The sequence below is a fragment of the Pan paniscus genome, chromosome 16 (genome assembly GCF_029289425.2).
Source record: "Pan paniscus chromosome 16, NHGRI_mPanPan1-v2.0_pri, whole genome shotgun sequence".
Taxonomy (NCBI): Eukaryota; Metazoa; Chordata; class Mammalia; order Primates; family Hominidae; genus Pan; species Pan paniscus.
In genome coordinates, this window is record NC_073265.2 from 79,003,232 (window position 1) to 79,027,341 (window position 24,110).

The 24,110-nt window shown below is 48.7% G+C and overlaps 1 protein-coding gene and 1 long non-coding RNA gene across 2 annotated transcripts in view; one reads left to right on the plus strand and one right to left on the minus strand.

Annotated features, from left to right (window-relative positions):
* LOC117976100 (uncharacterized) overlaps nt 1–24,110 on the plus strand; it is a 107,044-nt gene that overhangs the window by 53,462 nt on the left and 29,472 nt on the right. The gene's annotated exons all lie outside the window — the stretch shown is intronic.
* Nucleotides 18,738–24,110, minus strand: part of RHCG (Rh family C glycoprotein) — a 28,917-nt gene continuing 23,544 nt past the window's right edge. Inside the window, exons 9-12 of the mRNA XM_003820424.4 lie at nt 23,879–24,003; nt 23,552–23,625; nt 19,727–19,879; nt 18,738–18,871 (exon numbers count right to left, since the gene is read on the minus strand). Of these exons, the coding sequence (XP_003820472.2) occupies nt 19,751–19,879; nt 23,552–23,625; nt 23,879–24,003 (328 nt within the window). The 3' untranslated portion in view covers nt 18,738–18,871; nt 19,727–19,750. The remainder of the gene's footprint in view (nt 18,872–19,726; nt 19,880–23,551; nt 23,626–23,878; nt 24,004–24,110) is intronic.

Genomic DNA, 24,110 nt, shown 5'->3' on the forward strand with positions numbered 1-24,110 from the left:
AGTGAGTGTCCCAAGAGACAAGAAGTAGAAGCTGATGGTTTTTTATGGTCTGAGCCCTAAGAAACTGGCAGTGTCACTTTTGTCCTAGTTTATTGGTCAAGCAGGAACTTGACCCACCTAGCTCAGATTCAAGGGAGGGTATAGACCTCACGTCTCAAAGGGAGGGGTATAATTTAAGGGCGACGTTGTTAAAACTGTCATGGCCAAGAGAACATGGGAAGTCTATTAGGGGGATTTCTGGGAAAGGTTTCTTTGCTCTCAAAAAGAGACATAAGCATAGCTGAATAACAATTGAGAGTCCAACATAAGAAATGAGACAATCTCAAGAAAAACAAGAAGATCGTACATTTGACCCTTCATTATTATGTTCCTAATTTCATAAAATTCAGTGAAAGGAGAAGACCATTATAGTATCTTCTACAATTGTTACATTTGGGATAATAATAAAGCATACCTAAATTACATATAATTGTGTGACTTATACTTTAAAAATCCTGTAGGATTTCAATATTTGATGGGAAAACTCAATATTGTCAAGATGTCAATCCTTCCCAAATTAAAGCATATATTCAATGTAATCCCACTGAGACTGGAATTTACAAGCAGACTCACTCATCTGGAAGAGTTCATCTGGAAAAGTCAATGTGAAAAATTAACCAGGAAAAATTTGAGAGAAGAGATGTTCTTACAGGATGCAAAAGCACTTAAAAAGGGTTGTATGGTAGCACAGGTAACAAAACATTGGAAACAACTTGAATGTCAACAGGGAAATAGATAAATAAATTAGAGCGGCGGCTGGCGTGGTGGTGCACACCTGTCCTGTAATCCCAACACTTTGGGAGGCTGAGGCAGGAGGATCTCTTGAGGCCAGGAGTTTGAGACCAGCCTGGGCAGTAAGTGAGACCCTGTCTCTATTTAAAAAAAATAAGCTGAGTGTGGTGGTGTGCACCTGTAGTCCAGCTACTTGGGCTGAGGTGGGAGTATCTTTTGTGCCCAGGCATTTGAAGTTGTAGTGAGCTATGATCACACCACTGCACTCCAGCCTAGGCAACAGAGCTCTCGCTCTGTCTCAAAAAATATAAATAAAAAAGTTAATTAGAGCAGTAGATCTCAAACTTGAGCATACATCAGGATCACCCAGAGGCCCGCTAAAATGCAGATGGTCAGGCCCATTCTCAGTGCTTCTGAGTCAACAGGTTGGGAGGCATTCATTCAAGTGTTTGTAGCAAGTAAGTTCCCAGATGATGGTGATGCTGATGGTCCAGACCACACTTGAGAGCCACTGAATTAGAGAATGTTGTAAAACTGATAGAAACACAAGGAGGGTAAGCTGCAAAATAACATCATTTTTCAAAAAAAAAAGACTCTAGAACTAAAATGAAACCAACATATATATATAATATATATATATATACATACACACATATATATATAATTTCACTTAAAAATATGTCTGAAAAGAAGAAAGTACATGAAAGGAAGAGATGGTTATTCCTCTTCCCCTGAGCACTGCTAGGTCTGCATGTGATGCCCAGAGCTGCTCGCCACCTTTATATTGACCTGAGGTTGAAGCCAATGGCAAGAGGTGTGGAGCCGTAAGACTCACAGGAAAGCAAAATTGAATGGACTTATGAGCCTGGAATGTCCCTGGGGAGATTCTTATATGAATTCATAAATCCTCTTATGATTTAAGCCATTTTATTGGGGTTTTCCCAATAATAATGGTCAAAACCATCTAACTCATGCAGTAATGATTATGCAGGATTGTTTGTAAAGATCAAATAAGGTCATATAAGTGAATGCTCTTTGGGGACCTTGACATATAGTAAGGTTCTCACATCCAGTCACCATTTACTATACTTATTCTGGAAAAACTTTCTGAGCTGGGCCATATGGGGACGTTATGTGGAAGTTGGCAGATGCTCTGACCTCCAGGAGCTCAGGGAACACAAGGGGAGCCAGGACAAGCAAAAAGAGGAATTTAATGGCTCATGTACCTGGGATATCTAGGGCTGGGCTGGCCTCAGGTGTGGCAGTCCCTGCTACTCAGATTATGGCAACCAGCCTTTTTCAGTGTGTCTCAGGGCTCCTCTTTGTGAGCCAGTTTTATTCTTTCCTGCTGTGTAGAGTTTCCTCCATGCTGTAGGAGAAGAACATGAATTTCACAACCATAAACTTACGTCATACCATCTGAGCAAGCCAAGAGGAAAGACAAGGCTCCTTTTTCTCTGCCTTTGTTTACAAAATCCCAGGGAAGAAGGCTGATTGGCCTAGCTTTGTCAAGTGCCCTTATCTGCGCCAATCACCGTGGTCAGAGGGATGGGATACCATGCTTGGCCAAACAAATGTGTGATGTGTGGTTGTTTACATACATCATTTATGATAGCTAGATATGGATATCTGCAGAACAATATTATCACAAATTCAGAGGCAGGCGATGCATATATGTATTATCTCAGCTTCTGTGGGTCAAGAATCTTGGAATGGCTGAGCTGGGCCCTCTGCAAGCCTGCAATCAAAGTGTGGGTCAGGACTGGGTCCTCATCTGGAAGCTTGACTGAGGAAGGATCTGCTTCCAAGTTCATGCAGCTCTTGGCAGAATTCAGTTCCTTGCATTTACAGGACTGAAGGCTCATTTTCTTGCTGGCTGTCAGCTGCCCTCAGTTTTACAGGCCACTCTTAGTTGGGCCTCAAATGGCCACCTGCTTCATCAAAGCCAGCAAGAGTGTGAAACACTCCAGCAAGACAGGTGCTACAATCCTATCTATTTAGTTACGTAACCATGTACACAGAATCACCTGCATCCCATACCTTTGCTGTATTCTATTGATTAGGAGCAAGTTCCAGGTCCTGCCAAACAAAAAGGAGAAAAGGTTACACAAGGGCAAGAATACCAGAAAGTGGGGGTCATCTATTTTTTTATACCTACATATTCATAGTTAGCATTTGTTGCCCATCTGCTATGTGCTAATTATCCCCTTTAATGCTTACAACTCACTCTGAGATAGATGTTATTTTCCACATTTTACAGATAAGGAAACTGAGGCTCAAAGAAGTGAGGTGATCTGCCAAAGATCACACATGTAATTATTAGCAAAGATGGATTTCATTCTAAGTCTATCTAACTGCAACACATCTCCTCTTTTCCTTATATCAAGATGCTAATGAGGCCAGGTGCAGTGGCTCATGCCTGTAATCCCAGCACTTTGGGAGGCCAAGGCGGGTGGATCATTTGAGGCCAGTAGTTTGAGACCAGCCTAGCCAACACAGTGAACTGCGTCTCTACTAAAAATACAAAAATTAGCTGGGCGTGGTGGTACGCACCTGTAGTCCCAGCTACTTGGGAGGCTGAGACAGGAGAATCGCTTGAACCCAGGAGGTGGAGGTTGCAGTGAGCCTAGATCATGCCACTGCACTCCAGCCTGGATGACAGAGTGAGACTCCATCTCAAAAAAAAAAAAATGCTAATGAATAAACCCTCTTGGATGTTGTTTTGTTTGGTGAAGCCAGCTATCTCTGGGCTTGGAACAACTGCATGTCTTTCCTCACTTTGGTGTCCCTGTAGCTGAGACTCTGGGCCCTTCCCCACTCACACATGTGCCATTGAGCCCAAGTAAATAGCTATCAGTTAAGTCCTTCCCCTACGCCTGTATTTTTCTTTCTTTTGCTCCCATTTGGGTAGTCCACTCTGTACTCACTGCCATCCTGTTGGGATGGGGCTGTCCAGGAAACACAGGTATATTACCACCTTCCTGGCTTCTGCTTCTCAATGCCTAAGCCCCTAGAAAAATTCAGATTTGTGAGCAAAGACACAATATCTTGGAGCAGCAAAGGAAGGAGGGGATTCTTCTTTCTCCAACACCCTTGGAATAGAGAAAAATTCTCCCAGGCTGGGGAGGGAAGAAAGGGGTGATATAATGATTGGGTGTTATTACCTTAATTTACAAACTGAGATTCACAAATCCTCACAACTTTAAGGTGTGTTTCCAACCCACATCCCCTTCTCTGAGCCCTTCCTATCCCTCCTACAATGGGTTGTATATTTGTCAGGATATCAGTCTGGTTGCTGCATGAAAAGACCCACAAGAATAGGGCTTAAACACAAGTTTACTTCTCTTACATAAAAATCTGGATGGATGGCCTAGTGCTGGAATGGTGGCCCCATAATTATCAGGGACCCAGACTCTTTCTGTCTTGTTGCTCTGCCTTTGTGAACATGCAACTTCAATTTCATCTTCATGTCAAGGGGCAGGAAGAGAAAAGGGCTTCCTTCCTGGAGCCTGACTGAGGAAGTTGTGTACTCCACTTCCACTCATTGGCCACAATTTGATCATGTGACCACATGCTAGCTGCAAAGGAGTTTGGGAAATGTAGTTTTATACTGAGAGGTGACATGCCCCTTTATTCTACAAATAGTTATGAAGGGTAGAATAGAGAGAGTGGGACAATTAGCAATCTCTACCAGTGGTCCTATGTGGTCCAGCCCTGTGTCCTTAGCTCTGTTTCCTTGTTGAGAGTTTCCGGCATAAAATCTTTTAATATGGTGGCTTTGCATCTGTTGGTGCCTTCAGGAAACAAGAAAAGAGTGGACAGGGGCCAAAAGCCATGTCCAAGTGTATCAGCAAGCAAGGAAAGGAGGGTCAGCATGGGGGTCCTGCTAGGTGTTCTGCACCCAAAGCAAGTTCCAGGGGTGAAAGCCTTGTCCACTCTTACTGCCTGCCATCCTGATTGGTTGTGCTGTGCCCAGACCCCTCACTCTGGTTATCCCCTTCCCCAACTCGAAGAACAACTTTCCAACTTTTTTTTGGTGTATAAGGTGTCAGGGGGTTTCTAGGCTGAGGAAAAAATTCTGTAGGTAGGATCTGGGTCTTCTACTCTTACAGCCCATGCTCAAATAAGGGAAGAATGCAGCAGGTTGTAGGTTTAGGTCCTGTAAGTCCTGCATCAGAATTAATGCCCAAGCCCCTCAGTATGTCCATTGTCTTAATTCACACGCCTGCCACCCACATTCACAGCCTGCACGTCGCTGACCTGGGTCAGTCCCAGAAAAGCCTCATAAGTGTTCATAGATGGTATCTTTGCTTGCTAACCTCTACCTCATTCTCCCAGTGTAGCCAAAGTGAATGCATGCATTCATTCTTTCACTCATTCATGCAACAAATAATGATCAATCCTGCAATGTGCCCAGCTCATCCCTTGGCAGATGGGGTCTCTGCCCTTGTGGAACTGGGGAGACTGGCCGTTAGCTAATGGCACAAAGAAGTATACCATCATGGGTGCCTGTAACCCCAGCTACTCAGGAGGCTAAGGCAAGGAGAATCTCTTGAATCCAGGAGGCAGAGGTTGCAGTGAGCTGAGATCACACCACTGCACTCCAACCTGGGCGGCAGAGTGAGATTTTGTCTCAAAAAAAATAAAACACACACACACACACAAACAAACAAACAAAAAGAAGTGTAGCAACACAAACTTGATTACTGCTATGGAGAAAAAGTACAGGGTACAAAAAAGGCATATGTAGCAATGGAAAAAAAAATGGAATGGGATAGGGTATGTAAAACATTCTAGGCATCAGGCACAGCCTGTGCAAAGGTCCTGAGGCAAAACCGAGTGTGACTAATTCCTAGAATTAAATGAAGCCTTGAGGTTGGTATCCCCAACAGCGAGGGGGGAGTGGAGAATGCTGTTCCCGATCCTGTCACCCCTACTGCTTAAAACTCTTCAATGACTCATTCCCATTAGCTTTAGTATAGGATCCACATTTGCCCTTGTTTAGGTCCCTGCCTTCCCCTCCGGCCTCATGCCTCACCACTCCTGACCTGGATGTTCTGTTGCCTCCCAGGCACTGGTCCCTCCATCCCCAATCCTTTGCTTGAGTAACTCCTACTGGTCTTTCAGGACTCAGCTTAGACATCATAGTCTCTAGAAAGCTGGACTGGATATTCTCCTGTTTGCCCCTTCAAATCTAACTGCTCTCTGTAGGTTTTGCCAGGAGGGAGGGAAGTGAGGTCAGGGGCCTGCTCTGAAAGTTAGCTGTGTGGCTGTGGGTAAGTTACTCAACTTCTCTGTACTTCAGTTTCTTCATGAGGTAAAATGGAGATAATAACTGCACTGACCTCATAGGATTATTGTGAAGATTAAATGAATTAATAATATATGTAAAGTGCCTAGAGCTGTGCCTGGCACATAGAAGTGCCTTGTGTTTGCTGTTATTGGTCTTTAGTCTTCTCCTGTCCTGGACTGGGTACTATGTCATTGGTTTCAGTCTTGCCTCTCCTCACAGGACTGGGGAACTTTAGGGTCAGAGTGCCCGGGCCTCCCTGCACTCCTGCCTCCTAGTATGTTGCCCAGTGGAAGTCATATGGTAACTGCCTAACCAGTTGTATTTGCTCTAAGAAGAATGAATTTCTGGCCATCATCCCATATGGAAGTAAACATGAACTCTGGCCTTTTCTCCCAGTTGGGGGATAAGGGGTTCTGATCTCTGAGATCTCTCTCCACACCCTGACTCCCAATACCACCCTGCACCCCAGCCTCCTGCCAGCTGGCAGCAGGGCAGATCCCAATGGCCCTGAAATGGAACAGTGAGGGGCACTGGTGGTGAGGGTAGGGTGGGTGGTGAGGACAGTGGCCTTGTGAACACCTGTGGACAGGGGGCTCTTCACATTCACAGGGAAACTGACAACCCAGGTGGGTCCAGAGGGAAGTGGCCAGGGTGGACAAGGCCTTCAAATCTGAGAAACAGAGTTGTTGGGGTTGCCACCCCCAGGGAAGAGAGGAGGAGTCTTTACATGCTGAAGGGGGACCTGGGGAGGAGAGAAGACCCTTTCTGAGTAGCCCAGGAGGCAGGGAAATGCATGCACTGCAGGTTCTGTGTCTGGACTGATAACCATTGTTCCTAATGACCTTTGTTCCTGAGCAATGTGTCCAAGGCTTGACACTGCTGTGTGCCACAGCCCCATGCTGACAGTGACCACAGCACACACCACAGTGAGCTAGTGCTAACCGTCCCCTGACAGTGCCCTCCCTTGGTTATCTTAGTCTTCTGCATCCTTAATGCATCATACAGAACTGGGGTGGGGGGACAGCCAGTTCCTGTTTGCTGGTTGAAGGGAGGAATGAACGGGGGCATCATATGGTGGGGGCAGGGCAGAAGAGACAGAGGGATCAGATAGACCTGGGTTCAAAATTCTGCTCCTCATCTCCTAGCTCTGTGGCGTTGGGCAAGTCACTCAGCTTCTCTGAGCCTCAGTAGTCTTGTCTGTGAAATGGGATACCCAGTACCTACTTCTCTGTGTTGCTGTCAGTTTTGGTGATCTACTGTGTAAACAAAGGGTGGCACAGTGATTGGTGCCTCTGCCTAAAGGCTCAAGAAACAAAGTAAGAACTTCTTTCCAAATCTCTGCTTGTCCCTGAATCTGTGTGTAGTGAGACTCACCCTTTCAGGACCACGTCTTTCTGGCACCTCTGAGTCCTCTGCTGCTCCCAAACTTCCAGCCTCAGCCTGTCCCATAAGGGAACAGACACAGGGGACAGAGAGCTGCCCACCTTCACCTTGAGGGAGCCTGGAGGTCACCTCTTTTGTCCAGCCCTCCCTCTGGGGGTCCTTGCCTCCCTACCCCATCCTTCATCTCAGCCAGCCCAAAGGGACATCCCAGAGAACAACACAAGCTGGACGGTGCTGGAATTGGTGGGAAAAAAGCCCCACGCCGGTGAGGAATGAGTTCCTGAGGCCTGGGCGACCCACACCCCCTGGGCCCGCCTGCTCCCTGCAGAAGGGTCCCTGGTACCTTCTATTTTCCCAGCCAGGAGGCCGGCCAGTTCCCACATTACCACATGAATGGGGCACAAGCCCCCCTGTCCACTCGAGCAAACAATTTGGCTAGCAAATTGACATAATTACAAGAGACAGCGAGGGAAGAAAAACACCCCCCACCCCCTTGGCCCCCCAGCGGGCGACTCCCACCGAGTTCCTCAGGGCTTTGTGGGCCGGGCGCTCAGGGCTGATTAGAAACCTTGTGGCCTTTTCAAGAGCCCTAAGTGATTGGTCCCTTAATCTGATTACAATTTGCAGAGCCCCTCCAACCACCTCTGAAGGGCTGTTCTCAAGCGCCCCGCTAGACGATGTGCGAGTACACACACACACACACACACACACACACACACACACACACACATACACTTAGCACCCACTTGGGCCTGCTGGGCGGGGGCTCTGCCATTTTCATTCTCATGCCTCACTCCCTCAGTCAGGCACCTCAGGCCCCGTTCCCTGTGCCCCAAACCTCAGACACACAAAGGGCCTGACACTGCCCCTAATACATGGGGTTGCCCATCTTTAGAGGGTCCCACACCGATACAACGCCCAGGCCAGGGACATATGTGCACACACACCCCTGTGAGTGCACCTTCTCATCTCCCATCCCTTCTCAGGGTGGCCACCCCGAGCATCCAGGGTGAGGCTGCCTGACCCCATCAAGGGCAGCCCCTCTCCCCAGCAGCGGTATTTCTGGGGCTCCTTGGGCCACAGCTCCCACGGGATTAGGCCCAGCAGGCTGCCTGGACACTGTTCAGGCACAGGCTGCCCAGGGACAGGACTTGGGCTGCTCCCCCCTTGGGAACTCAGCTCACAGGGACTTCAGTCAATGGCCTCAGCCCTCCACATCCAATTTGTATCTCTTAATCCCTGGGGCTGAGCCACAGTGCCTCCTTTTCCTGTACTTGCTGGGGCTCTCATAGGCCCCAGCCTGGCCTCCCACCCTAAACAGAGCTCCCACTGGGCAGCAGCTCAGGATAGGAGTGGGGTGGGGGACAAAGCAGGGGCCAAGGCAGGAGGGGACAGAAGTGGGGTCTCTGCCCTTGTTAACTGTTCCACCCTAGAAGATGCAAGTTGGGCATGTGTATGAGGATAGGGAACATGTGTAGGGCCTTCCAGAGTGACCCCCCAGCCTGCTGTAACCCCATCTTTTGTGCACCTCAGGCTGGAGGCCCTTGGAGGGGTATTGTCTACTTAGGAACCCCATCCTTTTGTCAGGTCATCCTAAATGCCTGGAGCCTGGAGCCAGAGAGCAGGAAACACGGAGTCCAGGTTCAGACACTGGAATCAGAAGGATCTGTGACCTTGACTGAGTGACTTATCCCATCTGGGCCTCAGTTTTCCCACGTGTAAAATGGGAATGCTGCAGCCTCTCTCTCTCTCAGGGTTGCTGGGAGGCTAAATGAGCTGAGGCACATAAGACCCTCAGCATGGTGCCCAGCGCAGTCAGTGCTCCCTGCCAGGCTGTGTCAATGTTCACAAGTCAAGAACAAAGAGGGGACTTGAACAACAACCATCAAACACACCAATGGGGCAGTCTCTGTGTGCACCCCCTGTATCCCTGTGGAGAGAAACTCGGGCTCTGCAGGGCTCTCTAAGGACCTTCACTTTACAGGAGGAGCTTCTCAGTTGCCCACGTTTGTCAGATCTACCTGATCATGTGACCCAGTGCTGGTTTTGGAAAGAGGGGCCTCAACCCAGATCTCTCCCAGGGAGGTGAGGCAGGAGAATAGGGTCCGAAAGCAGGGAACCTAAGGCCGATGCATGCTGACTGGCTATCAGAGGCTACTGACTTTTCAACCCCTCCTTTGCCTGTGTGGCAATTGAAAAATGAAAGTACCTCTGATTGGTCCCCTCCCACAGCCAATCAGACTGGTCGTGGGCCTACTCTTCCCCTCCAGCAACCAATCAGACTGGTTGTAGGCCACTACTTCATTTGCATAGAGTGAACCAATGGGAAACCTCTAGAGGGTATTTAAACCCCAGAAAATCGTGTAACCCATGCTCTTGAACTACTTGCTCCAGGCTTCTCCCATCCTGTGGAGTGTACTTTCGTTTAAGTTAAATCTCTGCTTTTGCTGCCTTGTTTTGTTTTTGTGTTTTGTCCAATTCTTTGTTCAAAACGCCAAGAACCTGGGCAACTACGCTTAACTGGTAACATATGTTGGGGAACCAGCCAGGAGGTAAGCCCAAAGTTTAGGATTTATTTTTCTCTTTTTCCTCTTTCTCTTTTCCTTTCCAACTCAGAACCCTCAGGGGATAGCGCCTATGCACAGAGGCAACTGCAGGTTTGTGGCCAGGGCTACTCTCTGGTGAAAACAAAAGGTTTCTATGTGGAAGCGCCTACCCCCAACTGCCCGGCTTTGGTGAGGGACCAAGTCCTTTTCTTTTTCAGTCTTTCAGCGGCCGTTTCCTAGCAGCTCCTTAGTAATTGAGGGCAACTGGCCAGGACCACTCTCTGGTGTTACCTGAAGGCCAAGGAGTGACCGGGGATAGCTGCCTGCCTGGAAGGGGGAAGGGCTCTTTTCCGTCTTGTCCAGTTATCATCCCGGAACCCTCCGTGTGATGCAGTTGGCAGTGGCAGCCCATCCAGGGTGAACTCATGTTTCAGGCGACTTAAACCTTGTTTCCTCATGCTAAATTCTTCCCTTCCCCTACTTAACTGGCTAAGGACAAGTCAGAGGGTTTGTGCAGATGGTTTGTGTGTGTCATGCGTCATGCGGGGAGATTCATAAAAGGGAATTTATGTACAATTTAATCTTGCCTAAATTTAGAAAGTTAAATAATTGTTTTAAGTGGGATAGGAAAAAATCCAAAGGTTTGACTGAAAATTAATTTCTAGAAATCAAGGCCTTCATCCAGGGACAAGAGGGCAAGTTCATAGTGGGCCATCAGTGGTGGAGGAAACCATTCCATAGTGGTGTCAGATCTAAGGTCAGAGACGTCCGACAGACTAAGATGGGGCCCTAAAGAGGGATGCCCCCCAGGACCCCACTCAGGGCCCAGAATTTTTACAGGGGGATGACCCGTGTAAAATTTGGGTCACCTAATGGGCCCTCCACTTTCCAAAGTCCTCTTCTCTTTTCCAGACCACTATAGGCAACTCTCCATCGATTCCACCTGATTCCTCTATGGGCCACTCTCCATCTATTTCACCTGGTACCCTGCTTGGCTACATCCTCCACCACTGAAATCAACTTTACCCTGACAATCTAAAGAGAAAATGTATGATTCTTTTTTTTTGCAATACTGTTTTACCTCATTATGAGCTGCTCAGCCCGGAACAGCGGGTGGTCAATGGTAGCCTTAATTATGACACCATCCTGCAATTAGACCTATTTTGTAAAAGGCAGGGCACATGGTCAGAAATCCCATATGTACAGGCCTCCATGGCACTATACTGAAACCCAATAATCCCCTCAAAGGAAAGTCCAAAGGCAGAACTAGATACAGACAACCCCTTTTTACAAGGGCCACCTATCTCTCAGGGTGACAGAAACCACCCCCATATAGCCCCTTGCCAAGTGCTCCTGAGGCTAAAACCACAACACCGGGGACCCTACTAAGTCCCCCTCACACTTGGAGAAGAACACCATATTCAACTCTCCCGCCAGCCCTGCTATCCCTTAGGGAAGTAGCAGGAGCTGAGGGGCCAGTCCTAGTGCAGGCCCCCTTCTCTGTAACTGATATACAACAATGTAAGGAAAAGCAAGGAAGCTATTCCGAGAATCCCAGGAAATTCGCAGATGGGTTCCAAACTTGGACCTTAGCCTTTGATCTCTCATGGAGAGATGTTCAATTCATTCTAGCAACTTGTTGCACCCCTTTGGAAAAGGAACGAATCTTTGAGGCTGCCCGCCAGGAAGCAGACAACTTATTTGCCCAAAACCCTCAGGGCAATCACCTGGGCCCAGACACAGTCCCCACTACTGACCCTAATTGGGACTATAACACACCTGTGGGAATGAACAACTGGGCTAAATTTCTTGAGGCTCTCCTTGGAGGAATGAAAAAGGGAATAACTAAGGCAGTAAATTATGATAAAGTGAGGTTACACAGAGCAAGGAGGAAAATCCAGCCATGTTTTATGGCAGACTGAAGGAAGCCTTTAAAAAATATACTAATCTGGACATTTCCTCTCCCGAAAGCAAAATATCAGTGGCACAATTCATTCAACAATCCAACCCAAACATTAGACATAAGCTCCAAAAGCTACAGATGGGGCCACAAACTAATCATAATCAGCTTCTTGATACCACCTTTATGGTGTATAACAATAGTGATCTGGTGGAAGGAAAAAGGGAACAGAGTAAAGAAAAATAGCAAGCCAAAAGTATGGCAGCCATCATTGGCAATGCCCTGAATGCCCAAAAAGCATCCAAGGGAAACCCAAAGGGCCATAAGGATGATGCCAGAAAGGGCTCTTGCTTCAAGTGCAAGAAAACTGGGAAATGGGCAAAGGACTGTACTACTCCCCCTCCAGGCCCCTGCTGAAAATGTGAGGGCACCAGTTATGACCCCTGGCACTGGAGGATTGATTACCTTTGCTCCCACCAAGGAGCTTCATCAGGCAAAACTCTAGCTGTGCACAAGGAGGAATCAGATGAAGACTGAAGGGGCCCCAGGTCTTCCTCACTGCCCCTGTCCAGGAATATCGTAATTACTACTGAGAAGCCCCTGGTAACTCTGTATGTCGTGGGCACCCAAATTCATTTTCTTTTTGATACAAGGGCAAATTACTCTGTTCTTACTGCTTATACAGGAAAACTTTCTTCCCTGTCCATGAGTGTTATGGGAATGGAAAGAAAGCCATAAAAAAGATTGTTTACTCCTCCTTTGATTTGTCAATTTGAGAAACAAATCTTCCAACAGGAATTTCTAGTAGTACCAAGATGCCCAGTCCCCCCGTTGGGAAGAGATACTATGGTTAAAATAGGGGCACTACTACAATTTAAGCATCACCTGGTGAAATTGCTAATAGTAGAAAATACAATGTCCCAGACCACATTAATGAACAGGTTAACTCACTAGTATGGTATACTGGGAAACTAGGGAAGGCCAAAACAGCAGTGCCAGTCAAAATATGGCTTAAAGACCCCAGCTATTTTCCCAATTGAAAACAATACCCAATTAAGCTGCAAGCAAGAAAAGGCCTAGCACCCATAGTTGAGGTATTACTTACCCATGGGCTCTTAAAACCTTGCAATTCTCCCCGCAACACCCCCATCTTACCCGTTCTAAAGCTTTTGGGGAAATACAGGGTAGTATAGGTTCTCAGAATAATTAATGAGGCTGTTATCTCTCTCCACCCATTGATGATGGATCTATATACCCTACTGGCTCAGGTACCAGGGGATGCAAAATGGTTCTCAGTCCTACACCTAAAAGATGCTTTCTTCTTCATTCCTCTGGTTCCAGAGTCCCAATACCCTTTTGCCTTTGAATGGGAAAATCCTAATACCAGAGAAAAACACTTGGGCAGTGCTCCCCTAAGGCTTTTGGGATAGCCCCCACTTCTTTGCCCAACCCTTAGAGAGGGATCTGAGGGGTCTGCAATTGGAGGATGGGAGTATACTCCAGTATGTGGATCACCTTCTTGTGTGTAGCCCAACCCAAGAGGCTTCTGACCAAAATACTATAAAAACCTTACATTTCCTGGCTGACAGGTGATACAAAGTGTCCAAAAAGAAGGCTCAGATTACTCTCCAACAGGTCCACTGTTTAGGGTATATCTTAACACCTGGAACCTGGCAAGTATCCCTAGAATGAGTGCAAGCCGTATGTGGTTTGGGCCCCTCCACCCCAAGCAGCAGCTTCATTCTTTTTGGGGAATGGCCAGGTTTTGTGGAATATGAGTACCAAATTTAGGGCTCATAGCAAAGCCCCTGTAGGAAGCAACAAGGAGGCCTGAAAATGAGCTAATGGAATGGACCCTGGAAATGAGAGAAGCCTGTGCCAAGCTAAAATAGGCCCTTACCCAGGCTCCAGCTCTTGGGATCCCAGACCTAACTAAGCCCTTCCCTTGTATGTAGCAGAGACGAATGGCATAGCTGTGGGAGTGCTAGTCCAGAAATTAGGATCAGAACCCAGACCAAACACCTACTTTTCAAAGAAGTTGGAGAGAGTGGCCTTGGGATGGCCAAGTTGCCTATGGGTAACAGCAGCCATTGCTATGTTAGTGGAGGAAGCCACTAAAATCACCCTGAGCCAATCACTGGAAGTTCTAACCCCCCATCAGGTAAAGTCAGTCTTAGAGATAAAAGGACACATCTGGGTGATGGGGGAAAGGTTAACCAAATTCCAGGCCATGCTCCTAGACAATCCAGATGTAACCCTTAAAACCTGTAACACTTTGAATCCAGCTTCATTGATACCCATAGGCCCAATGGCAGATCATTGCTGCGAGCCAGTCATTGCACATGCATATGTTAGCTGGCCTAATTTAAAAGATCAGCCTCTCCCAGATTCTGAGGACTTGCTCACAGGTGGCAGTTCTGTGTCAAATGGGGAACACTGAGCTGTGTATGCAATAGTCAATCACAACACCCTTATGGAAGCCCAGCCACTGCCCCTTGGCACATCAGCACAAAAGGCTGAAATCATTGCTCTTACCCGAGCATTAATTTTGGGACAAAATAAAAAGCTTAACATCTATACAGATTCTAAATATGGCATTCCTTGTGGTTCATGCTTATGCTGCAATCTAGAAAGAAAGGGGACTACTAGCTAGCAAACACTCCCCCATAAAGCATGGGCCTGAAATTCTTCAGCTATTGGAAACAATACACCTGCCACAGGCCATAGCTATAATCCACTGTAGGGGGCATCAAAGGGACTTAACCCCTATAGCACAAGGGAACAGAAAGGTCGATAGAGAAGCCAAAGCCACATCCCTCAGGGTGCAATCCCAACAGATCCTAGCACTGATTCCTTTCTATGATTCCCAGTGGATCCCAAATACACACTACAGGAAGAACAGTTAATAAAGGAGCAAGGGGGGCAAAAAAAAAAAAAAAAAAAAGATCCTGGTGGTATATGAAATCAAAAATACATCTCCCTCAAACAGCCCAATGGAGAATTATAAAAACCCTGGATGACTCCTTCCATATGGGGAGAGATGCCACCCTGGCCATGGTTAACAGGCTCTTCATTGGGCCTAACTTAGCTTCGGTGGTTAAGCAGGCCTGTCAAGCCTGCTCACTGTGTGCACTTAACCCAGGAAACAAAATGCCTCCTCTAATAGAACCAGACCAGAGGAGAGGAACTTACCCAGGGGAAGACTGGTAATTAGACTTCACCCATATGCCAGCTTGCAGAGGATACAAGTTTTTGTGAGTGCTAATAGATATCTTTACTGGTTGGGTCAAAGCTTACCCTACCAGAACAGAGAAGGCTAATGAGGCTATAAAGTTTCCCTTAAAAGAAATAATCCCCCGGTCTGGGTTACCTCAGAGCCTCCAAAGTGATAATGGCACATCTTTTATCTCCCAAATAACTCAAGGGGTTGCTAAGGCTCTTGGAATCAAATACTATTTACATTCAGCATGGAGGCCTCAATCCTCCAGGAAAGTAGAAATGGCTAACCAAACTCTAAAATGAGTGTTAGCTAAACTATGTCAGGAAACATCAAAAACTTGGGTCAGCTTACTGCCTATAGCCCTCTTAAGGATCCGTAATACCCCTAGAGCAAAAATTAATATAACCCCCTATGAAATGTTATATGGAAGGCCATTCTTAACTAGTGATTTAATTACTGATCCAGTAACAGCCAGTTTAGTAAGATACCTAGTTAACTTAAGACAATTTCAGCAGGCTTTACAAAAGTTTGGAACTCAAAGGCCCCACCATACCGGGAACTAACCAGCAACCCAAAATCAGGCTAAGGGATAAGGTACTTGTTAAAACATAGAAGGAGGGATCACCTGCTCAACAATTGCAACCCCAATGGAAGGGACCGTTTTTAGTGGTACTAGCTATGCCTTCTATGGTCAAGGTACTAGGATTAGATAGTTGGATACATCTTTCAAGGGTCAAGTCTGTGATACCTGAAGCCCAGGACCAGGAGCCTGAAGTTTCCATCAGACAGTCAAAAGACAAGTAAATGCCTACCAACTTTCCTTGGTGTTTTTGTTGCATAGTTACTGTAGGCTGGATAATAGCAGCCATGTTCTCAGATTTCTTGCAGTTTAGCTGCTTTCTTTCAAACGATTGGAATCACTTCCTTTGTAGTAACTAAGCAGACTGTTGTAATTCATTCCTATAACAAACATTCCTGACAGCATAGGTATCCACCCCCTGAAGTTCCCATTAAATCTTTTAACCAAATTCATTTCCTCTCACCTAGAGACCATCAAGTTTCAGATGATCCTGTGACAAGGTTTCCAGCCTGTTCCAAATGAAGGCAGCACCCCTGGCCATCAAGAAACTACCCAGTCTCCACTCGATAGATAAAGGCAGGAGTTCGGGGATCCCCAATAGGTAGGGACTGCACCTCAAGTCAGGGTGACGCAGTTACAGAAGAAAGACCATCAGTCACTCTGTCTCCCATAAAGATTTCTGGGGATCATGTCTCTCAGGGGGGAAATGAGGCAGGAGAATAGGGTCTAGAGGCAGGGAACCTAAGTTCGATGCATGCTGACTGGATATCAGAGGCTACTCCCTTTCAACCCCTCCTTTTTCTGCATGGCAGTTGCTGCCTGGCAGTTGGAAATGAAAGTACCTCGGATTGGTTCCCTCCCGCAACCAATCAGACTGGTCGCGGGCCACTACTTTATGTGCATAGAGTGAACAGATGGGAAACCCCTGGAGGGTATTTAAACCCCAGAAAATCCTGTAGCCCAGGCTCTTGAGCCTCTTGCTCGAGCCCGCTCCCACCCTGTGGAGTGTACTTTCGTTTAAAATAAATCTCTGCTTTTGCTGCCTTGCTTTGTGCATTTTGTCTAATTCTTTGTTCAAAATGCCAAGAACTTGGACAACTATCCTCAACTGGTAACAGACGCGCTGGGCATAGGCTCTTAGTGTAGCCTGCACATTGCACAGGAGGGAGTTGGAAGCCAGCGCTGGCCCCCTCCCCTCCCTGTGCAGCCCCCAGGACCCAGGTCATGTGATCAGGAGGAGGGGTGAGCCCCAGAGCCCTAAAAGCCTGGCTCTGGGTTGGGCCCAATACTGTTGGCCTGGTGGTGCCTGGGATTGGGGTGGGAGGGGTGGGAGGTGGGCTTCAGGAACCCCCCCTGGGGGGGGTTCAGCACCCCTTCGCACCCCGCCCCCCACGCCACCCCGCACCCTCTCACGCTGCGGGCCCCTCCCAGGCCCTTCATAGGCATATGGGGCTGGGCCAGGCGGCTCTGCTGGGGGAGGGAGGCTGGGGCTCAGATCAGCTGAAATCAAAGCCACAGCTCCCTCCCCGCCACGCCGCACCCCTGCCGAGCGCCGCGCACCTCCTCCTTTGTCACAATGTTTTTCAATCCGGTGAAGCAAACTGTCCAATTAGAGCCAGGGTCTCCGGCTTCCATCTTTGCCGACGTTTAATTAACATGCTCCTCTTGGCAGCTGCTGACAAGTTCCAGAAACAGGTTGTAAAGGGTTTTTGTCTTTACCCAGCATGGAAAATGAGGGGTGTTACATCGCGGGTACATGAATAGGTTGCATTTCAGATCCCTCCTTCCCCTCCCCCCTGCACTGGTAAGAGGCATGCAGCCGTGTGTGTGTGTGTGTGTGTGTGTGTGTGTGTGTGTGTGTGTGTGTGTGTGTGAATTGCAAGGGGGCGGGGAGGGCGGAGTTGGAGGCTGAGAGACCTCCTCCCTTTTCCCTCACCCCTTCTTCCCAGGAGCCTTTGCTCCACAAAAGATCCGGATTCCAAGTCTTATTCTCCAACTGGCACACTTCTGCCTCACATCTCTTCTAGCCAGTAGCAGACTTCACCGTGTTAATTCCTACCCATGGGTCTGTGCCCATGCTGTTTCTTTGCCATCCTTCTGGTAAACTCCTATTCAGCCTCCAGAACCCTGCTCAGGTGGCCCTGCTTTGAGAAGCCAACTGGGTACAGACTTCCTGTCCAGCCACACCTGTCAGAGTTCAGCATGGATTCTGAGGGTCAGGTCTGTCTCCCAGCTAGACTGTGAGCCCCTGAGGGCAGGAAGGTGTATTACTCTGCCCAGGGTGGTGGTGAGCCTGGGAGATCTACCCTCCTGAAACCTTACCCCACTGTCCAGGGAAAAGAAGGCTGGCTTGGCAGAGAGAAAGAAGGGAAGGGATGGGGAGGAGGAGATGGGCCCAAAGGAGCCCTCCCTCCCTTCTCGCAGCCCTGCTGGAGTGCCCAGAACAGGACCACATGGAGGGCACAACAGAGATGCCAGCTTTCTCAAGGGCTGAGTTTCTGGAGTAGCTGATGGAGGGGCCTTGAAGCAAGACCCCAGCCCAGAGCTGAGCCCTGCTGGGTGCCCCAGGCTGAAGGCAGGCTCTAGTACCCAAGTTCTGCCTGTTCAGCCTGCAGTGACTTTCCTCGCAGTGTGGGTGGTACGCTTGGATGAAGGTAACGGCTGGGGCAGAAGCAGATCTCTTGGGTCCTTTTCTCTCTCAAACTGGCCCCATTGGAGCATTCACACCATTTTACAAAGGACAACAAGAATGTTTATTCCTGGAGGCTGCCACGTACACAACACAGAGAGGTCTGGGGGACCCAGGGAGCATAGGAGATGCTGGCCGAGGTGCAGGCACGGGGTAGAAGAGCCTCATAGGTGGTGACTGGCAGCTAAGTTGTCTCCTGGGAGAGCTCAGGTTCACCCACCAGGTCCCAGCCCCACTTTGAGCCTGTTTTTCTCCAATGTGGCCAAGACCCCAGGCAGAGGCAGAACTTCTGCAGCCAGAACCCAGCTTGGATGCCCACTTTGTAGCTTCTCCTTCTCCATTCTCAGGCAGACCCCCTGGGATGAAGGGGAGGGCAGGGGTGGAGGCACCTTGAGGCCAAGCCAGCAGGTGGGGGTGCTGCTTGCTCGCTCTTGCGTCCCTAGCTAGGTCAGCACCAGCTCCTCTGGGCACCAGGACAGTCTGTGGAGCCTGCAGGGAGACAGCCAAGAGCAGCGGGTCACTGCCGGGTCCTGCTGTAGCCTCTCAGGCACCATTTTCTTTTCTGGATGGGGTGGACAGTAAAGGCAACTGGGCATAGCCTCACCTTCCTCTTTCCTGGCACCCTAACATCCTCTCTTGCCACATCACTCAGGCCCCAGACCCAGCTATTGCCAAGGTCTGGCCTCCAAGGAAGTTAAATAACAATAATAAGAACAGTAACAATGACCAGCAAGGACCCCAGTTTCTCCACTTGCTAGTTGTGTGATCTTGAAGAACCTGAACTTCTCCGAGCCTTAGTTTGCTCATCTATTAAAATGAGGGCAGTAATTCTACTTGCCTTGTAGAGATCTTGGGAAGGTTAGATGTGAAAGCCATGAGCAAGGGCTTGGTGCATTCCACAGAGGAGGCACAGTGTTAGTTGACGGAAAGAAAGAGGGGAGGGTGGGTCTCATCTGAGCTGAGCAACTGAATACAACCAGACCTGTCAGCTTCATTTTTATAGGTGAGGAAATCGAGGCCCAGTCTCTGGGGTGAAGAGATTCTCAAAGTCACACACCAGCAGGCACAGTCACAAAGCCAAGTGTGCCCCCAGGTCTCCTTCCATATTCCTTCCAGGCCCTTGTGCCTTCACCTGTTCCTGTGTCTGTCCTGGATGCACGTTGTCTGACTCTAAGAAGCTCCCCTGCCAACCCCATGTGCCCACTGCACCTCAGGCAGGAGGGGTGGAAGCCCTCATTTCTTGATGTTTGCTTTTTGCCTCTTTGCTAGTAACATCTGATTCTGAGAGCTGGGCCCCCACTGGGAGAACCTCCCTGTCATTCCCCAAGCCAAGCCCATGCTCACCTGCTCCTCACCTGCCCTGGGAGCCTAGGGTACCAAGGGTACCGAGGAAGCCATGGGTAGTGGGGACACCATGGGTACTGAGGGTACTGAGGGTCCTGAGGGCTTGAAGGTGGGGTCCTCAGGGATGTAGACAGTGCTGTTCCCTTCAGGCATCTACAGAGAGAGGATGCAACTCTGAGGACCCTGTCCCAGTCCAGGCAAGGGTGTCCCTGGTGACTAGAACCTGGAGCTGCAAATGGTGTGTGGCGAGCGCCACCTTGTGATCGCCGTGCGGATCACATGCTACGGAGAGCAGGGTGGTCCTTCAACACAGGAGTCCTGCCCCTACCCTATATTAGGCACTGTCCTGGGTGCTGAGGCATGGCAAGGAGGAGACAGTGTCCTTGCCCCATGAGAGCAATGGTGAGGCATTGCAGTGAAATACCCAGTGACAGTAAGAGTTGCAAATGCACACGACAGGCTTATAACCCAGCCTGGGGGATGCTGAGAAGTTGTGCTGAACCCACTTTTAAAAGATGAATTGGAGTAAGGGGCAGAGGCGGTAAAAGGCAGTATGGCAAGCTCTGTAAACTGCAGACAGGTCCGAAAATGGGGTGGGGAAGGTGCAGGGAAGGCCAGAAGTGGGTAGAGAGGTGGAGGGCAGGCAGGGCAGGTCAGCCCTGCCCTTGCCCCATCTGTGGTCCTGGGGAACACTGGTCCAATCCCCATCCTCTGAGAAGCCACCTCACTCCCAAGGTAAACCACTCAGGGCCTCAGGGACTGCCTGATAGTGTTCCTTCCATTGGCACAGAATTTTGTTATTCCCAACCAGGTACAGCCAGCCCTCCATACCTATGGGTTTTGTATCAGCAGGTTACACCTATCACAGGTTGAAAATATTTAGAAAAAGCAACAACAAAAAATGACAATATAACAATAAAAATAATAAAAACAAAAAACAATACAGCATTTACATTGTGTTAGGTATTACAAGTAATCTAGAGATTACTTAAAATATATGGGAGGATACATGTAGGCTTTTATGCAAATACTATGCCATTTTATATCAGGGACTTGAGCATCCCCGCAAGAGATCCTGTAACCAATCCCCTGAGGTTACTGGGGGACGTCTGTACTGCTCAAGGTATACAGAGCTGAGAGGTGTGAACTTGGAATAAATTATAAAGATCAAAACAGAACCAAGAGGGAACTTCTACATGGGGGAACTGATAACATTTCTGATTTATTTCATTAGCGTAAAATCTGTTGGTTTCTAATTGTGGTGTCTAAAATAGTTTAAGTTCTGACTTTCTTAAATATAGAATAGAAATAATTATCCTGTGAGAAAAGAAAGTTTATTAGTAATGTAATAACATAGAACAATTCTTATGATAGAGCGGTAAGGAGAAAGAGACGGATACTAAATTGGGTGAATAATACAATTTCAACCGTGTAAGAAAAATCTATGCAGAGAAAAAAGATAGAAAGGAAATATACCAGAAAATATTAATATTGCTTGACATAGGGTGACAGGATTTCTATTTTACTGTATTTCCAGATTTTCTTTAATGAGCGCCTAGTCATTTTTAATTAAAAACATTTTTAAAGAGTTAATTTAAGAGACATTCGTTATGTGCATGAAGTTACCTTATAGTAGATATTAGTTAAAATTACCCTTAAAACTTCTGGTATGGTTTTAAAAATACAGAGCTAAGTGAAAGGCATTATGGGTGGCCCCTTGTCCCAGGAGCCACAGACACAGGCGGGTCCTCACCCTTGTCATGAGGGGACAGTGCACGAGGCATGAGGGGAGTCCTGCCATCCTGCATCATCCAATGGCAGGTGGGCACCTCCAATCATGATTCATGGGGAGAGGCCAGCCTGAAGTCACAGAAAGCCCAGATTGTGGCATGTTTTTAAGGAAACTGAGTTCTGTGACATTCCACCACTTTCATATCTAGAACAATGTTCCTCAACTGCTGAAAGGGGTGGGATGCTGCAGAACTCAGTTGCCTGCCTGCTGCCTTCGTTCATTCCTTCCTGCCTTCCTTCCTGCCTTCCTTCCTTCCTTCCTGCCTGCCTGCCTTCCTTCCTGCCTGCCTTCCTTCCTGCCTGCCTTCCTTCCTGCCCGCCTTCCTTCCTTCCTTCCTGCCTGCCTTCATTCATGCCTGCCTTCATTCATTCCTGCCTGCCTGCCTTCATTCATTCCTGCCTGCCTGCCTTCCTTCATTCCTTCCTTCCTGCCTGCCTGCCTGCCTGCCTTCCTGCCTGCCTGCCTTCCTTCCTTCCTTCTTTCTTTCCTTCCTTCCTTTTTCCTTCTTTTCTTTCCTTCCTTTTTTTTCTTCCTTTTTGGTCTCACTCTGTCATCCAGGCTGGAGGGCAGTGGCGCAATCACAGCTCACTGCAACCTCTGCCCCGCCCCAGGGTTCAAGTGATTCTCCTGCCTCAACCTCCTGAGTAGCTGGGATTATAGGCATGAGACACTGAGCCCGGCTAATTTTTTGTATTTTTAGTAGAGACAGGGTTTTGCCATGTTGGCTAGGCTGGTCTCGAACTCCTGACCTCAGGTGATCTGCCCGCCTCGGCCTCCCAAAGTGCTGGGATTATAGGCATGAGCCACTGCGCCCAGTCCAGAACTCAGTTTCTGTATTGGAATCACCTGGGAGCTTGTCAGTTGCAGAGTCCCGGTCCCTACTGAATCAGAACCTCTGGGGTGGTGCCTGGGAAGGTCTCCAGGTGGTTCTCATGGAGACTGAAGCTGAGCACTGCACTGTGATTCCTAACCCAGGCTGGGTGTTAGAATCCCCAAGGAAGCTTTAAAAAAATTCTAATGTCTAGACCCTACCCCAGAGCAGTTAAATCCAAGTCTCTGTGGGCTGGGGCCTGGGCTTTGGAATGCTGTCAAAGCTCCCTAGGTGATTCCAGTGTGCATCTTAGCGCGAAAACCGCTGCTCAAATACAGTGGTGCTTAGACTTGTTTGTCATCAGAATCACCTGGGGCTTGTTAAACCAGCGTGCTGGGCCCGCCCCCTTGTTTTGGAATCAGGATGTCTGAGGAACTTAAGACTTTGCATTTCTCTCTCTCTCTCTCTCTCTTGCTCTCGCTCTCTCTCTCTCTGTCATTCTCTTCTCCCTTCCCTCCCCTCCCCTCCGCTTCTCTCTCTCTCCCTCTGTCTCTCTTGGGATCTTGCTCTATTGCCCAGGCTGGAGTGCAGTGGCGCCATCATGGCTCACTTTAGCCTCCACCTCCTGGGCTCAAGCGATCCTCCTGCCTCAGCCTCCAGAGTAGCTGGCACTACAGACGCATTCCACCATGTCTGACTAAGTTTTCTATTATTTTTTGTAGAGACAGAGTCTCCCTATGTTGCCCAGGCTAGTCTCAAACCCCCAGGCTCAAGCTGTCCTCCTGCATCAGCCTTCCAGTGTGGGAATTACAGTTGTGAGCTACTGCACCCATGAGAATTTGCATTTCTAACCAGTCTGTAGGTGATGCTGATGGTGCCGGGCACTATACCATGGGGACCACTGCTCTAGAATAAAGCTGACTGAGTCTTTAGGGACAAGAGTAAACTCCAGCTGTAGCCCTGACTATAGGTTGCTTCTGTCACCCCCTCTAGGGTATGCAGAAAGAGAGGTACACATCACCCACTCCAAGCCCTGGGGTCTAGAGGGAAGAGTCTTCAACCTCCATGAGACACAGCCTCCCCCGATGAAGAAGTAGGGTAATGTAGGCTCTGACCCCCACCCCCGGCATCTGGGTCCCCAGGCCCCAGCCCAGCTGATGCAGTGGAGGCAGGGAGGGAACGCAGCTGCCCTCCTTCAGGGGGCCAAGTCCCTGGAACTCACCTCCCAGTAGACCGCATCCTCAAAGCAGTTCTCATCTAAAGGTTGTCCCCAGAATGGTAATCTCAAAATGAGCCCTACAGAAAGTTGGAGATTATAGGATGTCAGGAAGTGCCTTCTCTCTGCTCACCCCAGCCATTTCCCTCAGCTGGGAAAATCCTCCTGGGGCCCTTGGGCTGAGTTCCAAATTGTCCCAGTCCTGTAGCCAGAAGTGCAGAGATCAGGGATTCCTGGGGGCTCAGGCTGACCTGTGCCGCATGCCCTTTGCTTCTCCACCCAGGGAGCCCCACAGCAGCACCCCCCTTCTCTGGCTCAGCCATTCCTGCTCACCCACAATGATGCCACCCATCAGGGCCATGGCCAGGGTCACCAAGAGACCATAAATCTGGAACTTCCCCTGTGTTCTTGCGGTCCAGTCCCCCTTGAAACCTTGAAAGTCAAAGGAATGGACAAGCCTGGGGTGGAGACAGGGGGCAGGTCAGGGCCCCATGGAGAGGCCAAGTAACCACTTGCTGCCACCCCAAAAATGTGACCGGGTACCACGGGCCTCAGCCTTCCCACC